Source organism: Podarcis melisellensis (assembly GCF_964234715.1).
Source record: "Podarcis melisellensis genome assembly, chromosome: 1".
Taxonomy (NCBI): domain Eukaryota; kingdom Metazoa; phylum Chordata; class Lepidosauria; order Squamata; family Lacertidae; genus Podarcis; species Podarcis melisellensis.
Window position 1 is genome coordinate 4,562,039 of NC_138528.1, and position 20,276 is coordinate 4,582,314.

Genomic DNA, 20,276 nt, shown 5'->3' on the forward strand with positions numbered 1-20,276 from the left:
CAAACATGCCCCTCTTTGTTATGCTGGATCTCCAAGGTGTTTACGGAGCCCGAGGACTCTATGGCTCCACCTTCCCGAGGACTCTATGGCTCCACCTCTGACTCACCTCTCTCTGGGTCGCCAGTCGAGAATACAGATATGTATGTGCTATTTTGACGGCTGGGTTTCCCCACCACCCCCTTAGTGTGGGGAGGGAGATGCTCCGCTCAATAAAACAAAAAAACAAAAACAAACAAAAACCAGAGGAGCTACGGCAATGTAAACTGCGACTTTTATTGTCATTTCTTCGAACAGAAGGCCGCACACCGCAAATGTCCCGCGTGACAAACGCAAATTGGCTATGCTCCTTTCAGCGCATTGCTCCCGGCTGCTGGCGCACCACTGCCCACCGCCCGGACGGGGAAGAGCCTTTCACAGAAAGGAGCAGGGGCTTGTCTGAGTGGTGCGGCGCTCAGAGCTGGGGCTCTGCGGCGACAGCAACCGGGGCACCACCCAGACCCGCTAAAGAGTTCCCAGAAATGCAAAAAGTATATACTATAGAGATATATATAAAAATACAGGCTGGTAGCATACGGCCTCCTTTGGACATCTATAATACAAAAGGACTTGCTTCTTCGATACCCCCTTCCCTTAAACCTCACCCCGAAGGTTACCAACACGTTACGGGCCAAAGGCTATCTTCCCCAGTGGCACAATTCAGTGCCGCCCCCATCGCACAGTGAGGACCCTGGCGGCTGCCATGACATTCGTGCCCCCGGAAGGGACCTCTGCGGCTCTGGTTTGCTCAGGTCTAAAGGAGCAGAGTGGGGCAGGGGTTGGTTCCATGCAGTTCCCACCCCGTAAGTCTTTTGCTGATGGAAAGGGGAGGGCATGTGGCAAGGAACCAACACGTCTCCTTTTGAGGAAGGGGTCAGGAGTTTGAGCATCGCTGCACATTAGAGGCCGCCAAGCCCAGTGATTTGCAGAAAGAAGGTCTCAGGTGCAATTTCAAGCAGCACCTCTGGGTCACGCTGGGAATGTCCGCTGCCCGAGCCCCCGGACAGCTACTGCCGGTCAGTGTAGAGCAGTGTTTCCCCAACACGGGTCTCCAGCTTTTTTTGGACAATGACTCCCATGGTCCCTGACCGTCCTTGCTAGCTAGGGATGATGGGAGTTGTAGTCTATCAACAGCTGGAGACCCAAGTTTGGGCAACGCTGGTGTAGGGAATTCTGAGCTGGCCTGACTCCCTGTAAGGCACCTTCTCTGAAAACCAGACCCATGCTTTAGACATGAAGCATGCAGAAGTACGAACAGACTGCCTTCAACCACGCTGAGCCAAGCCACTGGTCTACCTGGGAATATAGTGTCTCGCTCTGGCTGGCAGCAGCTTTCCGCCCTGCAAGTTGGGATCCCGTCGCTGGAGATGCCAGGGTTAGAAGCTGGGATGCGAGGCGTGCAAAGCAGGGACTCATATCCAAAGTGGTGCTGAGTCCCCCGTCCAGTTAGTGCAAGGAGTTCGCTTGGCACTTTCCCCTCTCTCTGGCCTGCTAAATCTGGAGCAGATTTGGGGAGGGTGCAGGCGAGGGGGACGTCCCACGGCACAAATCCTTACACTAACGGAAGGAGAGGCTTCACGCTGCTTTGGATGAAAGCACTGAGGTGCAGGCCCGTCCCCAGAGCTGACCTCTCTTCAGGCGTGAGCTTGGACTTCTCAAGGACGGTGCCACTACCTGGCAGGCCCTGCTGCCATCCGAAGGCCTTGCCCACCCTTAGAGCCAGGCAGTTCTGCCCCAATTTGCTGTGGGGATCGGAAAGGGACAAAGCACACACGCCGACATCCACTGGGACCCACCAGCACATCTCTGAAGACACACAAAGCTAGATTTGGGCTCACAAAGGCAACTTTTTGCTGGTGGGCTCTCTGCATATGCGTCTAATTTCCCCTGCACTCATTCCTCAAGGTCTCTGTCCCTGGCTTATGCCGCCATGCAAGACTTACGCGCAAGCAGTGGGTTTTCAGCTGAAACCGTCCAAATAAATTGAAAGCTTATGCACAAAGACCCTCACAGCTGGTTCTATAAAACAAAGCGAGCATTCCCCGCAAAGCAAGTGTTATCACACAGAAGCCAGACAACAGACCGCACACCAGGTCAACTATTGTTGTTGTTTTAAGTCTTATTTTAAGCAGCGGCAACACAGACCCACAGATCCAGCCTCGGCTTTTGTGCAACTGTGAGATACGGCTTCCGATGATGTCCGCAGAGCGTCTTTACTTCTACACCAAAAGCCAGAAAGACGAGATATGAGATGGCTTGTCCAATCACACAGCTCAGTCTCGCAAGGCGCAACACTCGCCTTCGTCAACACAGCGGTGAACCGAAATCCGGAACATTCCTGCGCTCAGTCGCCAGGGTGATACTGCCCTCTAATGGCAAGAACTGTTTTATCTACAGAGCTTCTCCATTTTTGATCGGACGCAAGACAACAGGCTGGGTGACGGAGGCGGCTTCAAACTTCACCAAAAGGCAAGCACAGCTGAAGCCGTGTGCCCACCTGTGGCATTTGGGAATAAGGCACTTTTGAGCTCACCTCCCTCATGTTTCAAATCAGCTGAGTTAGCGTGCCGAGACTTGGCCCTCACATGCGGCTAGACCCTATGGAGGAAAGTTCTCATCACTGCATAGTGACTTCACAGGTGTTCCTCCATGACACAGATGCTCATCTGAATCCAACTCAGATTAGATCAGGGTGTGTGTGCGTGCATCTGCATTTAATATCAGCCTGCAGTTTCACCGTGCAAACTGACTGCCGCCTGATATTATGACTTGAGATCAGCCTTGGCTATCCTGGTGTCGTGCAAAGGTGTTTGGACTGCAGTTCCCATCTGCATGGCAGCATAATGCTGGAAGCTCATGGGAACTGTAGTTTAAACACCTCTGCCTGGCTCCAGGTTAGCAAAGGCTGCCTTAGATCGTTCAGCAGTTCAGCTCAGGAACAGCAACAACAAAAAGCTGATCGATAAGAATTCAAAATCAAGGAATTTGGCTGCAGCCAGGCATCCGGGACGGACGAAAGGGTCACCTCAGGTGAGCTGTCGCTGTTATTACCTGTGTCTCAAGAGACACAGAGGAAAGTGTTACGCAAACCGCGATGGCTGGCTTGTGCGATTGTGCGGTGCTGGGGCATTCACGGGAGACTGGGAAACGGCTAATTTCAGAAAATCTCCTCTTCCTTCTCCAAAATAAAGTCTCCAGGGTAAACCAGCCAAGCTTATTGGTAGTATCACCTGCCCTTCTCAAACACCCTGACCACCACACCAGAGTGAAAGGTCAGCCACGTTCCTTGCCGAAATTTGTCTCACCTAGATCCGGCCTCTGTCCACAGATCTGGGTGGGCAACTTCTGATGCTGCGTCAAATGACAAGAGGGCTGTCCAATGGGAAGCGAGGAACAGGGCGAGCAACGGCAACATTGCTCCTTTATATACAGTCCTCCAAGCCCAACATGGTCCACTCTCTGTGTATTGCAGCCTACCAGGTGCTTGAATCCCCAGGTTGCCATCCTTGGTTGAGGAGGGATTAAGATTGGCCTGCCAGGGGTGGAGTCTGCAATTTGCAATGGCTGGTACCAGAATGCTATGGAGAAGGGGGTTGGCACCTGTGCCAAACGGGCAGTGCCAATGGCAAAGCACAACATAAAGGACATGCAGTTTCACTGCAACTGCTGCTTTACGACACACAAACATACACACCCCTGCCTGTATCACAAAGCAAAATCTCAAAAGGAAGCTGCAAACATCTTGTGCTGACATGCTGAGGAGCGCAGGTACCAGTGAAAGATCATATGAAGCAATTGGCAGAATCTAGACGTGCCCAACTTGAGACTTCTCTTGGCTCAACTCTTAATACTGATTAGCTGGTCAGCCTATTTGGATACCAAAACAGGGGGAAGGTGGGGAGGGAAAGGAAAGAATGGAAATTTTCTGCCTCTTTAGAAAAATATCCTTGCTTTCAGCTTTATAAAATAATATATATATATACAGGTACATATATATATTTAAGAAGGCTCCAGTTAGAAAAAAGACAAGTGTATCAAAATATGGCGATGCTGTATGGCTGTGAATACAAAACCTCTCAAAAAATATTTGTTCGCGTGCTTTTTTAAAAAGGCATTGTGCTAAGAAACTTAAATCGTTTTGCTTCCCCCGCTCCCGCAGAACGGCTGAAGGTTTTGGGACAATTTGAGATAGGGGACAACCCAGACCCGTTTACTGAAAAGACGTAATTCCAAGACGGCCGTCCTCTGAACACCAGCCTCCTTCCCCTTGGAGGAAGAGGCACAACTTTTCCAGAAGAACGGAGAAGCTGAGCATCACCTTCTAAAGCTCTCGGCTCAAAGTTCAGGTTATGGGGAACGCTGCTCAGCACAGAATATGGGGCTGCCCCCCCCCCCGAAATATGTTTGCTACTGCTTGGATCACGAAGCAGAAGTCACGGCCAATTTCAGCTCTCTGGCAGTGCACATACCTTTATTCCACGGAAGACTAATAAATATTGTACATCTTAAGTGGAGGTTTGGTTCCAAGGGTTCTGCATATATACGGAAATCATATATACCCAAACCCCTGGAGTCGTGTCTGCAGTTACCAGGTGTATGCAAGTAAGGCAGAGAGATTAAAAGCTCCTTTTGTGCCGGGTAAACCACACTGATCCAGCAGCAAAAAAAAGCTTTTAAGACAGCTTAGCTCTCTGTCTTAACTTGGGGATGAAGACCAGCCCAGAACACTGGCTCTGGGATGCTCACACGAAATCTCGCAGGAACCCAGATGGCCCTGCGAGATCTTGCACGAGCATCCCCGAGGTGGCGCCCTGAGCGGGCCTTGCCCCTCAAGCAAGGCGGAGAAGGTAAGGAGCTCTATAAAGATCTCTACCTCGTTTGGAGTTCAGGGGGGCCGATTCCAACCGGTCTGCCTCCGACCGCGTATGGTCGAAATCGTGCAAGCTCAACGCACGTAAGATGCAATCTTGCTATAGCTGCACATAGGAGGTCAGGTCAAAGATGTGTTTGCTGCCCACAAATGTTACTGTATTTGTAAAGTATTTGGTGTGTTTGTTTTATAAGAGCTATGCTGAATGGTAAGGGGGCAAAACTATTCTCCTAACGAGCCTGTGGTCAGAGGATGGCAGAAGGGAGCATCTCAGGATACACAGAATACCCAGTTCAAAAAAAGAAAACAGCAAAGATATACTATGGGGGTGAGGAAGAAGCCATGCTTACGACGCAGCAACAACACCCCCCCTCCCTCGACAGCAATAAGAAAAGGGGAGCAAGTTTTCTTCCCTGTGTGTAAGTAGAGCTTATAAGATTGTCTATATATGTAACATGGGGTGGGGTAGTTAACTTTTTCTACAAAAGGCATTTAAAACAGAAAAACAAAACGTAAAACGGGAGATCTGCAAGTTCAAGCATACAATAAACAAATACTCCTCTCTATACTTATATACGCATTTTTTTATATATAATCTCTCTCTCTCTCTCAAATTTAAGGTACTTTGGTCAGTAAACCGTATTGCTACATCCTGACAGATTATCTGTTCGTGAGGTTGTTTCCACCTCAAATGAAAACGCTTCCAGCAGCTTTCAAAATCCCACTTTTCTGAACATCTGTTTTTAGGCCTGTTTTTTTTCTTCCCCTTTTTCTTTTGTAAACAACACAAAATATCAGATGGGAGATGATGTCACCGCAGTCCTTTTCCTTTCGGTGGGGAAGAACAGGAAAATGGTGGCCCGACGGCATCGCGACACACTTGCCGCTCTCCCCCAGGCCTCTCGACCGAAGGAGGACAAAGTCCCTTTGGTCAGTTATTGCTCACACCTGTGGTCTCGATGGCTTCCTGTTTGGGACGATTTCTTTGGCTTGACACAGTGCAGGAAGTAAAAAGGGTTTGGGGGGGGGGAGAAAGAATACTATATAGACCGATGTCCTCGCTTTCAGCATTGATGCCACGATGGCCGACCCGAAGAAAGCTGCAAAATTTGATGCAGGAAGAAGCCACGGCCACCTGAAGCGCGGAACAAAGACGGCAGCTTGGCGTGAGGCAAATAAAATTAAAAAGCCAATCTTTGTGCATCGTTTTTTTCTTGTCAAAACGAGAGAGCCAACAAGTGCTCAAGGCTGGCTTCCGAGAACAGAAGACCGCCGTGTTTCCAGACGTCGATTCGGAAAGAACCAGCTTTTGGGGCAGGCACATTTTTGTCAAAGTGCAACACACAGGATCTGTGTAGTATCCGAGAAGAAAAACTGACGGGGAATATATATCGCTATATACCCCTGCTATGGCACCAGAAATAATCCAGGGAATCCACGGTCCTCTTTCTTGGGTCAACCTCCCTCCCGAGTACCCAGCTCCGGAGGCGTTTCTGGAGAGGCAGCGTCAGACGACAAACTCCGGGACTTCTTCGTGGGCGAGATCCAGAGAGAAGTACTTGCTGGTCCTCTTGACGGGGAAAGCGTCGTGAATGTTGATGCACTGCTGCGCCAAGCAGCCGTTGCAGTAGAGGCCCTCTTCGGCCAGGCCGTGGCCACAGCCGAAGGTGTAGCTCTGGGCGGTCTCCTGGCAGAGGCTGGCGAGTCGCAGAAAGTCCTTTTGGTAGAGCCGGATATCGTCCAGGCTCAAGCTGTGCCGGTCAGTGGAGGTCTTTGGCTTCCGGCAGGCCGTCTGCAGGAAAGAGGAAACGGTCATCTTTATTGTTATTGTCCCATACAGAACAACAAAATTGAAAAAAATCCGCATCAGACCTTCAAAAACCAACAAGCCTGCTATCCCAGCCTGGCTATCCCCCTAAAAATACCATAATTAAATACAATATGCTTCCACAGAGACCACCTTAAAGGTAAAGGGTAAAGGGACCCCTGACCATCAGGTCCAGTCGTGGCCGACTCTGGGGTTGCGGCGCTCATCTCGCTTTACTGGCCGAGGGAGCCGGCGTACAGCTTCCGGGTCATGCGGCCAGCATGACTAAGCCACTTCTGGCGGACCAGAGCAGTGCACGGAAACGCCGTTTACCTTCCCGCTGGAGCGGTACCTATTTATCTACTTGCACTTTGACGTGCTTTTGAACTGCTAGGTTGCAGGGACCAAGCAACAGGAGCTCACCCTGTACCTTCTTCTAGAAGGCAGAAGCTGAAAGAGATCATTTCCGGGGTGCGCACTATCCTGCACTATCTCTGCAGCTTTCTTATGACACCTGGAAGCATAGATTTGATCCAAGGTGGGAAGAGTGCATCCAATTATTCTCTCCACAGTCTTTACAACCCTGGACAGCATTCTTTTTTCCCTGACCATGCAGCTCCCAAACCACACACACAGACCATAAGTTAATACACTCTCCGCAGAGAGCCAGTGTGGTGTAGTGGTTAAGAGCGGTAGTCACGTAATCTGGTGAACCGGGTTCGTGTCTCCGCTCCTCCACATGCAGCTGCTGGGTGACCTTGGGCCAGTCACACTTCTCAGAAGTCTCTCAGCCCCACTCACCTCACAGAGTGTTTGTTGTGGGGGAGGAAGGGAAAGGAGATTGTGAGCCGCTTTGAGACTCCTGAAGGGGAGTGAAAGGTGGGATATCAAATCCAATCCAAATCCACAGTACAATGGTAAAATGCCATCAACAGGTCCTTTGAGAGATTATTTTTCCGGAGGATTCTCAGAAAATATAACCATCGAAGGGTTTCAGGCAGCAGCTGTCAACCTTTTGGAGTCCATGGCTCCCTTGACCAACTACATTCTTTCTGTGGCTCCCTTGTGGGGCTCAGGAGCCCAGTTAGGCCACCCCTTGCCTGCAGAACTGGCAGCCCCTCACCCCTTTCCGAACACCCTCCCTTGTGGAGGGTTCCCTCAGCCTCCTCTCCCCTCTCCTTGGGAGTCCTCTGGGCAGCTGCTGCCGCTGCTGTCCCTGGTCTCTGAGCATCCCCAAAGAGACGTGCCTTCTCACACTGCCCCACAGAGGCCTGGGACTTGTCCGTCCATTTCCAACAGCAAGGGCTGGTGGACTGGCCGACTGGGCTCCCCCCCCCCACTTACTCTGAGTCTGCCTTAGCTCCTGGCAAGCAGCCGCCCCGGCCAGCCCCAGAGGCACCATTCGCCTGCGGAGCTTGCAGCTTGCGCTGCTGCAACAAACAGCCCTGCAAGCCTCAAATATGAAAGTTTGGTTGTGCTTAGACTAACCTTGTGAAGAATATAGAGAACACAAAGATTTGATGGACTATGAAAGAACTCAAGGAAAGGGAGTGACTGAAGAACAGGTGTAAAGGTGAACTAGAAACTAAGAAAAACTAAGAGAAGCGTGGTGAATGTGGTGGAAGTCTTTTAGAATATTTTAACTGGGATATATATATATATATATATATATATATTGTAATGTTTGAAGTATAAATTTGGCATTATTGATTATGAAAAGTATTTTTTTCTTTTCTTTTAGCTTTCGTCTCTTTTCTTTTCTAGTCTGCGTGTTGGAAAATACGTAGACAAATGAGTTTACAGTGTTATGTATTGATTTTTGTTTCTGTTTCTTTTTTCTTTTTATTTTCTTGTAATATTTAATAAAAACTAATAAATTTTTTTAAAAAAACTCAAACAGCCCTGCAAGCCTTTGGGAGGCAGAGACGCAAGAGGGCATCAGAGGAGGGAGGGGAGGAAAGAGGCCAGTCTTGCCCACGGCACCCCTGACCATCCCTCAAGGCACCCCAAGGTGCCACGGCGCACGGGCTGAAAACCACTGGCTTAAGGAAACACTAGAGCAGGCACATCCAGCTTTCAAGAGACTGAGATCTGCTCCCGCTATTAAAAAAAACTGGCAGTGATCTACCAGTTTCTACCAGTTTGGGTGGGGGGAGGGTCCAGCGATCTACCACAGACACCCCGTGATCTACCAATAGATCACGATCTACCTTTCGAACATCCCTGCACTAGAGCGTGGGTAGGCAAACTAAGGGCCAGGAGACGGATCTGGCCCAAATGCCTTCTCAATCCGGCCCGCGGACAGTCCGGGAATCAGCGTTTTTTTACATGAGTAGATTGTGTGCTTTTATTTAAAATGCATCTCTGGGTTATTTGTGGGGCCTGCCTGGTGTTTTTAAATGAGCAGATTGTGTCCTTTTATTTAAAATGCATCTCTGGGTTATTTGTGGGGCCTGCCTGGTGTTTTTACATGAGTAGGATGTGCGTTTTTATTTAAAATGCATCTCTGGGTTATTTGTGGGACCTGCCTGGTGTTTTTACATGAGCAGATTGTGTCCTTTTATTTAAAATGCATCTCTGGGTTATTTGTGGGGCATAGGAATTCGTTCATCTTTTTTTTTCAAAATGTAGTCCAGCCCCCCACAAGGTCTGAGGGACAGGGGACCGGCCCCCTGCTGAAAAAGTTTGCTGCCCCCTGAATTAGAGACTCCACAATTCTATGGTTTTATGGCCTCGGATGCAGAACTTTATGGACTCATGCAGAACTTACAAACCTGGGGCAATGAATCAATGCTTTGGCCACGAAGCTTGACCACAGTCTCCGAAGAGCTGGAAGTGGACGAGCTGACTTCTTTGACGACTAATCCTGTGTTGGAAACAAGAAAGCAAAGAGCCAAGAATTCGTCATTATTCAAGGGCGGCCCAGTTCTTAACAGAACCGCTAAGCATCCCTTAGGGAACAGTACATCAGAAGCCTGCTTTTTAGCGTAATGGAAAAATCCGATTGCTTCGCCACCATCTGCCTGCTTTGTCAGAATGTGGGAATGGGCGAATGTGGCTCAAGAGGCAGAACTGGTAATATATCCCCGAAAACCATTTTGTGCAAAGACGGTCCACATTTATCACGCCTTGGAACAAGAAGTGCCGACGTGATATTAGAACCCCGTCCACTCTTTTATCATCCGATAGCTTTTTAAGACAAAACACAATTTCAGTTTCCGTTTCAGGGTATTGATTAAACTGACTGTAGCCATTACAGTTCAAATGGATGGTGAGATGATGTGGCTATTGCTTGTTACTTATTTTTCCTGGGAAATCGGCACAGATTGTTTATTTATCCCTGTGCGGTGCACTATATTCAGATTCCTGCACTGCCGGGGGGGTTGGACTAGATGACCCCTAGTACCCCTTTCCAACTTTGCAATTCTACGATTCACCTTTGAGCATGGCATAGCCAGATACAACCTTACCTGAGTATTATTTCTTCGACAGCTTGGCAGGGATTCTCAGAAGAAATCAAAGATGTTTATTTGATTTCTGAGGGATAGCTCAGTCGGCAGAGAGCGAGACCCGTAATCTCAGGGCCGTGGGTTCGAGTCTCGCGTGGGGAGAAAGATTCTTGCATTGAAGGGGCTTGGACTGTGGTCCCTTCCCAAATCTACAAATATGTGATTCTGTGATATTTAAGAATGTAGGAAACTTTCTCCAAACGGCCTCGGTCCCGTATATCTGAAGGAGCGTCTCCAACCCCATCATTCAGCCCGGACACTGAGATCCAGGGCCGAGGGCCTTCTCGGTGGTGGTGCCCACCCTGTGGAATGCCCTCCCTTCAGATGTCAAAGAGATAAACAACTACCTGACATTCAGAAGACATCTTAAGGCAGCCCTGTTCAGGGAAGTTTTTAATATTGAAAGCTTTACTGTTTTTAACATTTGATTAGGAGCCGCCCAGAGTGGCTGGGGAAACTCAGACAGATGGGCAGGGTATAAATAATAAATTATTATTATTATTATTATTATTATTATTATTATTATTATTATTATTATTATTATTATTATTATTATTATTATTATCATACCAAGACAGATTCTTGGTCCATCTAGCTCAGTATTCTTTTTTTGGCAAACACTTGTGGCCGAGTAAGATTGCCTTCCACGAACACGGTTTTAACAGTGAGTCTGTAAGTGACTGTGGAAGCCAATTCTGGATCCACACATCCTTCCACAGTGGGGACATAGGTTTCTGGGCAGGAGTCGATCACGCCGAGGCTATTGCCAAGTGCTCAGCATTACCCACACTGACTGGCAGCAGCTCCCCTGGGCTTTATTTATTTATTTTCAATTTTTTAAAAATTGATTTTCCAAATTTATAAACAAACAAACACACATAAATCTTAACTGTAATTATTCCACTATTATTAACATTGTTAGGCGACTTCCTCAAATCCCCCTGGCTGAATGTCCATGTATATCATTGTAACAGTTTTCCAAGACTAATTTCTCATAAAATTTACTTAGTCAATTAACTTCTTTTCATATAAACTTTAAACATATTATTATATAAAATCACATATTTAAATCCTAAGCCAATCTGGTATTTGAAAGTATTTCTATATAAATTATCTTAGCATATTTAACTAAATATTCTTTAAATTTCATCCTCCCTGGGCTTTAGGGGCAGGAAGCGTTTCCAGTGCCACCTGAAGATGTTCTGAAGAAGGAGCTGATTCAAACAGGAAGCTGCCTGATTTTGAGTCACGACTCTCTGGGGTTTCCAGACACGAGTCTTTTCTGGAGATGCTACCGGGCAGGGAGTGATTCTGAGATTTAGCCAATATTCCTGCACTGCAAGGGGGTGGATTGGATGGCCCTTGGGGGTCCCTTCCAGCTCTATGATTCCACAAACCCTAGACTTTCTGTGTGCAATGCAGACACTCTACCACCAAGCCTCCAGCACTGAGGGCCTTCTGGCAGTTCCCTCGCTGCGAGAAGGCAAGTTACAGGGAAAGTACATGCCAGGGGAACCAAGGAGGGCCATACGTGGATTTATAGGATTCCTCTCAATGGGGATTTACCCAGGAATAGTTGCTGAGCAAAATAGAAAGGCACTGTTTGCTCTTACATGCAGGCTGGAGAAAACTATCAATGCCACCACCCATGTCTTGCGCTCCTTGCAGTCAGAGGTTGAGGATTTGAACCAACTGACGATGACCCATAGATTGGGTTTGGACTACCTCCTTGCACGCTCAGGCAGTTTTTGTAAAATTGTCCCAAAGGGTCGATGCCAGGTTAAATTCCACGACCTCAACAAGACGATCGAGGACGAATTGGGAAAACTGCAGTCTCTGGTACTTGACAACACACCCACTCAGGATCCCTGGGGAAAGATATGGTCATGGATCCCAGGAGAGGGGTGGGTGCATGGCCTTCTGACCGCCTTAACCATAGGAGGAATTGTTTTTCTGTTGTTTCTTTCTGTAATCCCTTGTTGTCTGTCTTTGCTTAGGGGAATGATAGCCCGCAATGTTAAGCATCTCACTGACCCTCATATTATGGCAATATACAGAGCTTTGCCTCCAGTGCCAGATGAGCCAGAGGAAGACGATGGTTACGAGCGAATGCATAGGGAGCAGGTCCCAATGCCTGGGGAACAGGTCCCAGTGCAGGAACAGGCCCCATTGCAGGAAACAACGGTTTATTCTGATGTCCTGAGTGGTGTTCAAGCTCAGGGGTCAGATGAATCTTCTCTCTGAGCTTGAAAAGGGGGGAATGAGGCAAGGAAGAAGGGCTACCCCTATGCTATCTATATAATCAGTTATCAGTAACCAATATATTCAATATATATATCCAAATATGCTTATACAAATCAAGGATTACGGTTTAACCCACAGCACCACCCACATCCCTTTTTAATGTTTAATAGATTATTGTATTTTAATATTCTGTTGGAAGCCGCCCAGAGTGGCTGGGGAAACCCAGCCAGATGGGCAGGGTATGGGTAATAAATTGTTGTTGTTGTTGTTAATTCCTTCCATGCTTATGCCAAGCTCCTGGGAGGTTTACCTGAGTGCCCGTTGAACTTCCTGGCCATGAGCATGTCTTCGGTGATGTAAATGCAGACATCGGGACTCACGTCGTCCAGGGACCTTTCGCTTGTGGGCTCAATGTCTCGGGGGTCATCAACCAGCATCTCTATTTCTGAACCAAAGATGGAGGGGTGTGAGATGGGAGAAGGGAAGGGAGGCTGCAGTACGGGGAAGAGTACTGAGGATACAGCAGAGCATCATCTCATCCCTCATGCAGAGGACCTTGGGATTCCCCCATCCAGGATTTACGTACAATGAACAATCGGGTTGCGAACGTGATCCGTGCGGGATGCATGCTTGCAATGTTCGTAACCCTCATCTACGCGGGCTGCGATTTGGCGCTTCTGTGCAAAGCACAATTTAGCGCTTCTGCTCATGCACGACCGCCGAAACCTGGAAGTAACCCGTTCCGGTCCTTCTGGGTTTTGGCGGTCCGTAACCCAAAAAAACGCAACCTGAAGCGGCTGTAACCTAAAGCACGACTGTATAAGCTAAACAAGCTATAGCTTAGGGCCCCTCTCTCTTGGGGGCCCCCCAAAAAAATTTAAAGGGAAAAAAACCTGGATGTACATTTCCAAACTATAAGATAAAAAACAAATAAAATAAAACCTACACACAGCAACTGGGTTTTGAGTTGTGTAGGCTCCCATGATGTAAGTCATGGGCCCCGCCTGCTAGCCCGCTCCCTCAAATATCACTGGTTTGCTCCTTTCTATATATAGGGTGCCCACATTCTGCATGGACTGGTTGCAGGGCAACATGTGCAAATAGGCTTCAGATATCTATTAGGTCCTTAAATTACCATATAGTATCTATTCAACACAAAAAGCAGCGACAATTTGTTGTTGACAAAGGACAGCTGGACATATAAAGGGCCCCATGACCTTCAGTAGCTGAGGGCTGCACTGAACCTAAATTTGGCCCTGCCCATCCTCATACGTGTGGGCTTTGGAAAAACAAAGACATTTTCATTGCACTGTGTTTGCAGGTGCTTCTGCGTCAAAGCAGACAAGAAAAAAGTGACTGCGATCTTTCCAAAAACTGAAAGGAGGTGCAAGGCTGCAGCCGGAAACCGAGAAACTGCAGTTGGAGGGGGTGCTTAACATTTCCCCCCTTTTTAGTTGTTGCTTCGTTGACCATAGATTGCAATTGTTTCACTGATCCTATAGGGTTTGTGATGTTCGGTAATGGAGACAAGAACGTGACGTTCGGTAATTGAATGCCAAGAACTAACAGTAGCAGCAGAGAAAACATGTTCCCCTCTTTATTTTCAACTTTCTTGGGCACACGAAACTAACCACAATTACCTTGAATTTCTGCTTAACTCTCAAGAAAAAGGGCATTTTGGCTGGCCAGGTTTAATTCAAATCCATCAAACCTCCTTTGGGGAAGGTTCTCAGGCAGGGTGGAAGGAGAAAGAACTTGCCCACCTGGTGAAGACCACCTGCTAGAAACCCTCACACATATGGTTCTTCATTGTAAACTATATGCTGATCTCCGTCAGCAATTTCTAGATCAACTTTGTATTCCCAAATGGAAACCAGAGGCGGAGGTCATACATTTTCTATTACTGTGTGTCAGGGGCTCAGGAGCAGAGGCACAGGAGAGGGAGGAAATGGAGAGCGAGGGGGAGGAATCCGAGGGGAGCGTAGGCGATGACAGTGGTCCGAGGGATTCCCTGAGTCTCTCCAGCGAATCGGAAGATTCACAGAAGGGGGCGCCTATGGCCAGGGCAAGGGGGGTGCCTAGGGGGACACCCCAGGAAGAAGGGGCCAGAGGGGACTCAGAGAGCAGCAGTTGGAAATCAGGACCAGCTTCCCCACCAGAGCGCAGTGGGGGGGAGGAGTCCCAGGTATCGGGATCAGGCTGCTCACCACCAGCGAGAGGAGATGAGTCAGGATTGACCACGCCTCCATCGGAGAGCGCGGAAACGGTCGAGAGGAAGGTTGGAGGCTGGGCGCGCGCACCAAGTTCAAATGTACAAGCGAGCGGCACAGCAGGTAGCCCGGATAGGGAAGCAGGTCCTAAAGCCCGCCGGAAGGAGGGACAAGAGTCAGGGGGGTCAGCGTCAGAAGAGTCCAGAAAGGAGGAGACCCCGGGGGGCAGAAGGCCCCAGAGGAGGAAAGAACAACGGAAGAGGTGGAGTAAGGCTAGAGTCTTAAACTGGTGTACAGGGGGCGGAGACTCAGACGGAGCTTCGCCGGTCTAAGTTCTAGACGTAGAGCTGCACGCTGCGGCTTGTAAATGGAAACTGAACTTCAATAAAGACTTTTGTACATTACCACCGGCTGGCGTTGGTCCTCTGTGAGCTGGGACCTAGAGGCAGCTCTGACACTGGGGGATGAGCAGGAGCTCACAAAGTTAGTAGCTAAATATCTGTATTTGGTTCTTTGTCATCAAAATACACTGCAGACGTCCGATCTCCCTGGAGACCAAGAGATGTGACAATAGACTGCTCTGCCTCCTTCCTTTTAGCAAATGTTCTGTGCCACTGGGGAAGTGGAAATTCTGTATTGATTTGTTTTGGATGTTGTACGTGATGCCAATAAAGGTTTTACGATACGATTTGTGATGTTCTGTTAGGGGGTTACACTTCCTCTGAAGGAGCAGGTTCGCAACTTGGGGGTACTCCTGGATCCTTTGCTGTCACTCAAGGCTCAGGTGGCCTCAGTGGCCCGGAGCGCCTTCCATCAGTTTTGGCTGGTGGCCCAGCTACGCCCCTATCTGGACAAGAATAGCCTAACTACTGTTGTCTATGCTCTGGTAACCTCAAGGTTAGATTACTACAATATGTTATATGTGTTAGGATATTTCTGTTCCACCTTAAAAGGGAGCAGGCTTTTGTGTGTCACGGCCTGCGTATTTCCTGTTCACAGGATGTTTATGTTTTCTGTTGCTTTCGTTTTTCTCTCTCTGTCGCCAGAACACGCTAGCAGGCAGTCATGTTTTTCTTTGTTCTGACCAACGCTGAATAAACTTTCTAAATAATGCTCTCCTGAGTGCAACTTTCGCTGTGCATTATCTGCTGATAGAGCGTGCATCAGTTCTGGAATGTGGAAGGCTATTTTCTGGAGCTCATGTCGCTAATTGCTGATACTGTATCTACGGGAGGTCGATGGACGTCCGGAGTTCGGAGTCGACGTGGAGGCAGTGATGGCCTATGTCTCCCTGGCAGTATCCCAACAATATGTAGGGCTGCCTCTGAAAACGGTTTAGAAACTTCAGCTGGTGCAGAATTCAGCGGCCAGGCTGCTCACCGGAGCAAGACGGTTTGAGCATTATTACACCAATCCTGGTCCGACTGCACTGGCTACCAATTCGTTTCCAGGCCCAATTCAAAGTGCTGGTTTTGACCTATAAAGCCTTAAACGGCTCGGGATCCCAATACCTCCAGGACCGCCTCTTTCCATATGAACCTGCCCGGACCCTGAAATCATCTTCTGAGGCCCTTCTTCGTGTGCCCCCTCCTCGAGAGGTCTGGAGGGTGGCGACACGAGAAGGGGGCCTTCTCTGCAGTGGCTCCCCGTCTGCGGAATGCTCTCCCCAGGAAAGTCCGCCTGGCACCTTCATTATACACCTTTAGGCGCCAGGCAAAAACGTTCCTTTTTAACCAGGCTTTTGGCTGATCTGATTTACATCTTATGCCCTACGTGCTTTTTTTGTGGGGGTTTGGCTGAGCGAACTACAGCGTGGAAATATAACCAGCCCATCTGTCCCCAAAGGGAGGGGGCCTGCCCTGCAGGCTCGGCGCTGCCCCTGCCGCCGGACTCACCATCATCCTGGGAGGAGTCTTCTTCCTCCAGCCGCTCCTTCTCGCTGCTCTCAACGCCCGAAGTGTGGGAGCTGCCGTGGCTGGTCAGGGAGCTGCAGGCCCTCAGTTTGTGGTGGGCGGAGGGCAGCAGGAATTCGTCCTCGCCCCCCTGCTCGCCCCTGGGCTTGGGGTCAGCCTCAATTCCCGACGTGTGCGAGCTGCTGTGGCTGGCGGTCGAGAGGCGGGAGAGGCACTTGTGCTTCATGCTCCCGGAGCTGCTGCCGCTCGCGCGGGAACGCTTCTCCATCTGGTCCATTTCCAGGTCGCTGATATAGGACTCGCGGTACTGTTTCTTCTCTGGGGAGGAAAGCCGGGGAAGGTCAGGGGAGAGACACGGCACCACACCTCTTTCTTTCTCCAGCCGCCAGCTGGGTTATCAACTGGAATCAATTTGATTCCCTGCTGCATTGGTACCTATTTATCTACTTGCACGGGCGTGCTTTCCAACTGCTAAGGACTTCCCTGGCTTTTTTCTGGCCAATGTAGGACCAGTCTGGATGGTTAGCCTTGGTGAAGACTTGACTTTTTATCCCCCCCAAAAGTATTTGATTGAGTTCCACTGAAACGAGGTTGCATTTTAATGATTTAATGTTGTATTTTAATCTTGTTTTTTAAGCTGTATTTCAATCAATTGTTTTTACATTTGGTGTTAGCCGCCCTGAGTCCGCTCTTGGCTGGGGAGGGCAGGGTATAAATAAAATTATTATTATTATTATTATTATTATTAAGTTGGCAGGAGCTGGGACAGAGCAATGGGAGCTCACCGCGTCACAGGGATTCAAACCGCCAACCTTCTGATCGGCAAGCCCAAGAGGCTCAGGGGCTTAGACCACAGCGCCACCTGAGTCCCTTTACTTTTTACCTTTATTTCCCTTTACAACTCAACCAAGCCCACCCCCCCATAATCTCACAGATCCTCCATGTCCCCCTGTCCCTAGAAAAGGGGGTCACGGCAGCTTCCGCTCCCACAGCTGCACTTTAAAACTCAGTAGACGTCAGCTTCCTGTTCTCCTGGCTGCTCAAAACCTTGTGGACTAGCACCCTGGGCAGGCGAGAGACACAGGCGGAAGCAAGGAAGAGCCGAGACAGGGCCGTTCCTACCTTCGCTCTCCTCCAGCTTCCTGATCTGCCGCAAGACGGGCTGCAGGTTCATGTAGAGGCGGTGGCTGTTGCTCAGGAGCTGCAGGAGGTGCCGCGAGCGCAAGGGGCAGGCGGTGTAGTAGGTGAGCTTGCGGGCAGAGGGCAAGCCGTCGGGCAGGATCTCAAACCTCTTGCCCTGCGGAGAGAAAGGAGCGCATTCGGGAGTCAGCTGGGGCCTGGAGACCGGATGCTGCCGTGAGATTCAGGATGCAAAAGCGAAAGCACTTCTGTACGCAGCGCAGAGTTAAACTGTGGAACTCCCTCCTGCAGCGATATCCCCCAACTTGGACTTGACTATTTGAAGAACTGCTGTAGACAAATGAAAATGCGTCCAAATTATGAGCAGTGGAATGAAAACAACGATGAGGCAGAGGGCCTTCTAGGTGGTGGCGCCTGCCCTGTGGAACGCCCTCTCATCAGATGTCAAGGAAATAAGAGTATTAGAAGACATCTGAAGGCAGCCCTGTTTAGGGAGGTTTTTAATGACTGATGTTTTAATGTATTTTTAATATTTTGTTGGAAGCCTCCCAGAATGGCTGGGGAAACCCAGTCAGATGTGCGGGGTATGTATGTATGTATGTATAAATATTATTATTATTATTATTATTATTATTATTATTATTATTATTGAGGTTAATTTGTATTAGATTAAAGTATGTCATATAAAACAGTAGGTATAAGGTGGAATAAAAACACCATGGAAGTAAGGGTGGGGAGTCAACAATTTTAAGAAAAACATATACAGTTGTACCTTGGAAGTCGAACTGAATCTGTTCCAGAAGTCTGTTCAACATCCAAAACATTCAGAAACCAAAGCACCGCTTCTGATTGGCTGCAGAAAGCTCCTGCAGCCAATTGGAAGACGCGCCGGACATTCGGCTTCCGAAAATCGTCTGAAAATCGGAACACTCACTTCCGGTTTTTGATTGCTCAGGAGCCGAAATGTATGCGTTCCAAAGCATTCAGCAACCAAGGTACGACTATATTGAAATATACCGTATTTTTTGCTCTATAAGACTCACTTTTTCCCTCCTAAAAAGTAAGGGGAAATGTGTGTGCATCTTATGGAGCGAATGCAGGCTGCGCAGCTATCCCAGAAGCCAGAACAGCAAGAGGGATTGCTGCTTTCACTGCGCAACGATCCCTCTTGCTGTTCTAGCTTCTGGGATTCAGAATATTTGTTTTCTTGTTTTCCTCCTCCAAAAACTAGGTGCGTCTTGTGGTCTGGTGCGTCTTATAGAGCGAAAAATACGGGTAAGTAAATTTGTAAAACCTGTGAAAATTAATACAAAATTATGTCCTTAAAAAAAAAAAAGAGGATTAGACAAATTTGTGGAGGAGAGGGCTGCTAATGGCAACAGTATGAAGGAAAAATGTACATTTTTTTGCTCCACCCACTCTTCCTGCTGGCCCTGCCTCCTGCTGGGATGTGGCCCTTAGATGCCTTTTCAGAGAGGAATGTGGCCCTCAGGGGGAAGGGTCCTTGTGGCACCTGCTTTTTGGGAGACACTACTGAGACTCTGCAAGAATCCTGCTCTTCCTCATCCTTTGAAGGCCAATTCCGTCTTCCAAGGAAGACTTTTATCACCTGCCTGCCTTAGCAGAGCTGACTTGGGGTTTTTTTTAAACACTTTTGGCTGCTCTGTTTTATTTGTTGCCGCTTTATTATTCTGTAAGTATTTTATCGCAAGCAGCTTTGAGAGGGTTTTTTATTTCTTGCCAGGAAGTGGAGCTCGTAAAAGAAGAACAAAACAAAAAATAGAAGCTTTGGATATGCAAGGCCCCAAATCAAAGTGCTGCAGAGCTCGCTAGCGGGGCTGAATCTTTAAAAAAGCAAGCAGCCTCTCTAAGGCGCTGCCTTGAAATTATCTTTATTTGTTAAAGGTGGCTTCGAAGCAGTTTACCAAAGACTGCACGACACTGTTAAAATGCGGGATTTAAAATATGCCGTAATTAAAATGCACTGCTTCTCAGGTGCGTCAGCAGAAAAACGACAACGACGATCCAGTCCAATACTAAAACCTTTACAGTTCTGGTCGCCTTAAAAAGGATATTGTAAAGTTAGGAAAGGTTCGTAAAAGGGCAGCCAAGATGATCCAAGAGATCGGGCAATTCCACTGAGAGGAAAAGTTACAGCATTTGGGGTTTATTAGTTTAGGAAAAAGGCGAAGGAGAAGCGACGTGACAGAAGTTTATAAAACTATGCATGGCACAGAGAAAGTGGACAAAGAAACGTTTCTCTCCCTCTCCTGGATGTTTGATGAAGCTGAACGTTGGAAAATTCAGGACAGATAAAAAGAAAGGAGTTCTTTGCACAAACTACGGAACTCCCTCCAACTTGGAGTGTTTTAAAAGAGGATTAGACTTCTTTCTTTCTCCCTGCCACTGTCGGCTCATGAGGTGGCCATCACGGTGTTCCAACGCAATGTTGATATTGGCCGAGTTGCTTATATTTCCTTTGGACCACATGCGGGCAAGCTGGTAGCGACTGCAGGTAAAGGTAAAGGACCCCTGGACGGTTAAGTC

At 48.4% G+C, this 20,276-nt stretch overlaps 1 protein-coding gene across 3 annotated transcripts in view; it reads right to left on the minus strand.

Annotated features, from left to right (window-relative positions):
• Window positions 1-253: 253 nt before the first annotated feature.
• FRMD6 (FERM domain containing 6) overlaps window positions 254-20,276 on the minus strand; it is a 158,723-nt gene continuing 138,700 nt past the window's right edge. For all 3 annotated transcript variants that reach the window (XM_081911687.1, XM_081911686.1, XM_081911688.1), the window contains 5 exons: window positions 17,712-17,886; window positions 16,572-16,907; window positions 12,777-12,911; window positions 9,488-9,579; window positions 254-6,698 (listed from right to left, as the gene is read on the minus strand). In XM_081911687.1, the coding sequence (XP_081767813.1) occupies window positions 6,414-6,698; window positions 9,488-9,579; window positions 12,777-12,911; window positions 16,572-16,907; window positions 17,712-17,886 (1,023 nt within the window). In that variant the 3' untranslated portion in view covers window positions 254-6,413. The remainder of the gene's footprint in view (window positions 6,699-9,487; window positions 9,580-12,776; window positions 12,912-16,571; window positions 16,908-17,711; window positions 17,887-20,276) is intronic.